The sequence below is a fragment of the Eimeria tenella genome, genomic scaffold (genome assembly GCF_000499545.2).
Source record: "Eimeria tenella Houghton genomic scaffold, Eth_scaff3466, whole genome shotgun sequence".
NCBI classification, from domain to species: domain Eukaryota; phylum Apicomplexa; class Conoidasida; order Eucoccidiorida; family Eimeriidae; genus Eimeria; species Eimeria tenella.
Window position 1 is genome coordinate 2,015 of NW_013543223.1, and position 617 is coordinate 2,631.

The following is a 617-nucleotide window of genomic DNA, read 5'->3' on the forward strand; positions in this document are numbered from 1 at the left end:
CGTGCTGCCGTTGCTGCTGTTCCTTGACGCAGCTTGCTGGGGCGCCTTGGCAGCAGCAAGCAGGACTACGGCGTACGCGCTGGCGTCCTGCCGCCGCAGAGACAACTGCATGCTACTGCTGCTGCAGCAGCAGCAGCAGCAGCAGTCGCTGACCATTTGGAGAGGTAGGGAGCCCTACGGCTTCGAAACCCCGGGCGTGGCGCAGCAGCAGCAGCAGCAAGAGCAGCTGCGAAGGCGGCGCGTGGGCACGCAGCCAGCCCTGCCCGCATCAGCAGCAGCAGCAGCAGCAGCGAAGGCCGCAGCAGCAGGCACTGGAGCAGCAGAAGAGGCGCCTGGAGCCTGCCTTGTCGTGGGCTGCGGCAGAGCAGGCCCGCAGCTGCAGGCAGTGACTTGTGCTGCTGCTGCTGCTGCTGTGCTGCGGGCTGGGGCGCAGTATGTCTCGGCGCCGCTCTCCGCTGAGGGCGCGCTGCAGCAGCAGCTGCTTGCTGCGAGGGGGTGGCGCAGCAAGCAGCCTTTGCTGCACCAGGCCTTTTTTTCGCACCCGCCCGTTGCTGCTGCAGCAGCAGCAGCAGAGGAAGCAACGGCGCCGCCCGCCGCAGCAGCAGGGAAAGCAGCAA

At 67.7% G+C, this 617-nt stretch overlaps 1 protein-coding gene across 1 annotated transcript in view; it reads left to right on the plus strand.

Moving 5' to 3' along the window:
• ETH_00036825 (uncharacterized protein) overlaps window positions 1-617 on the plus strand; it is a gene marked incomplete at both ends in the record, with an annotated part of 2,319 nt that overhangs the window by 1,556 nt on the left and 146 nt on the right. The window contains one exon of the mRNA XM_013376437.1: window positions 64-615. Within this exon, the coding sequence (XP_013231891.1) occupies window positions 64-615 (552 nt within the window). The remainder of the gene's footprint in view (window positions 1-63; window positions 616-617) is intronic.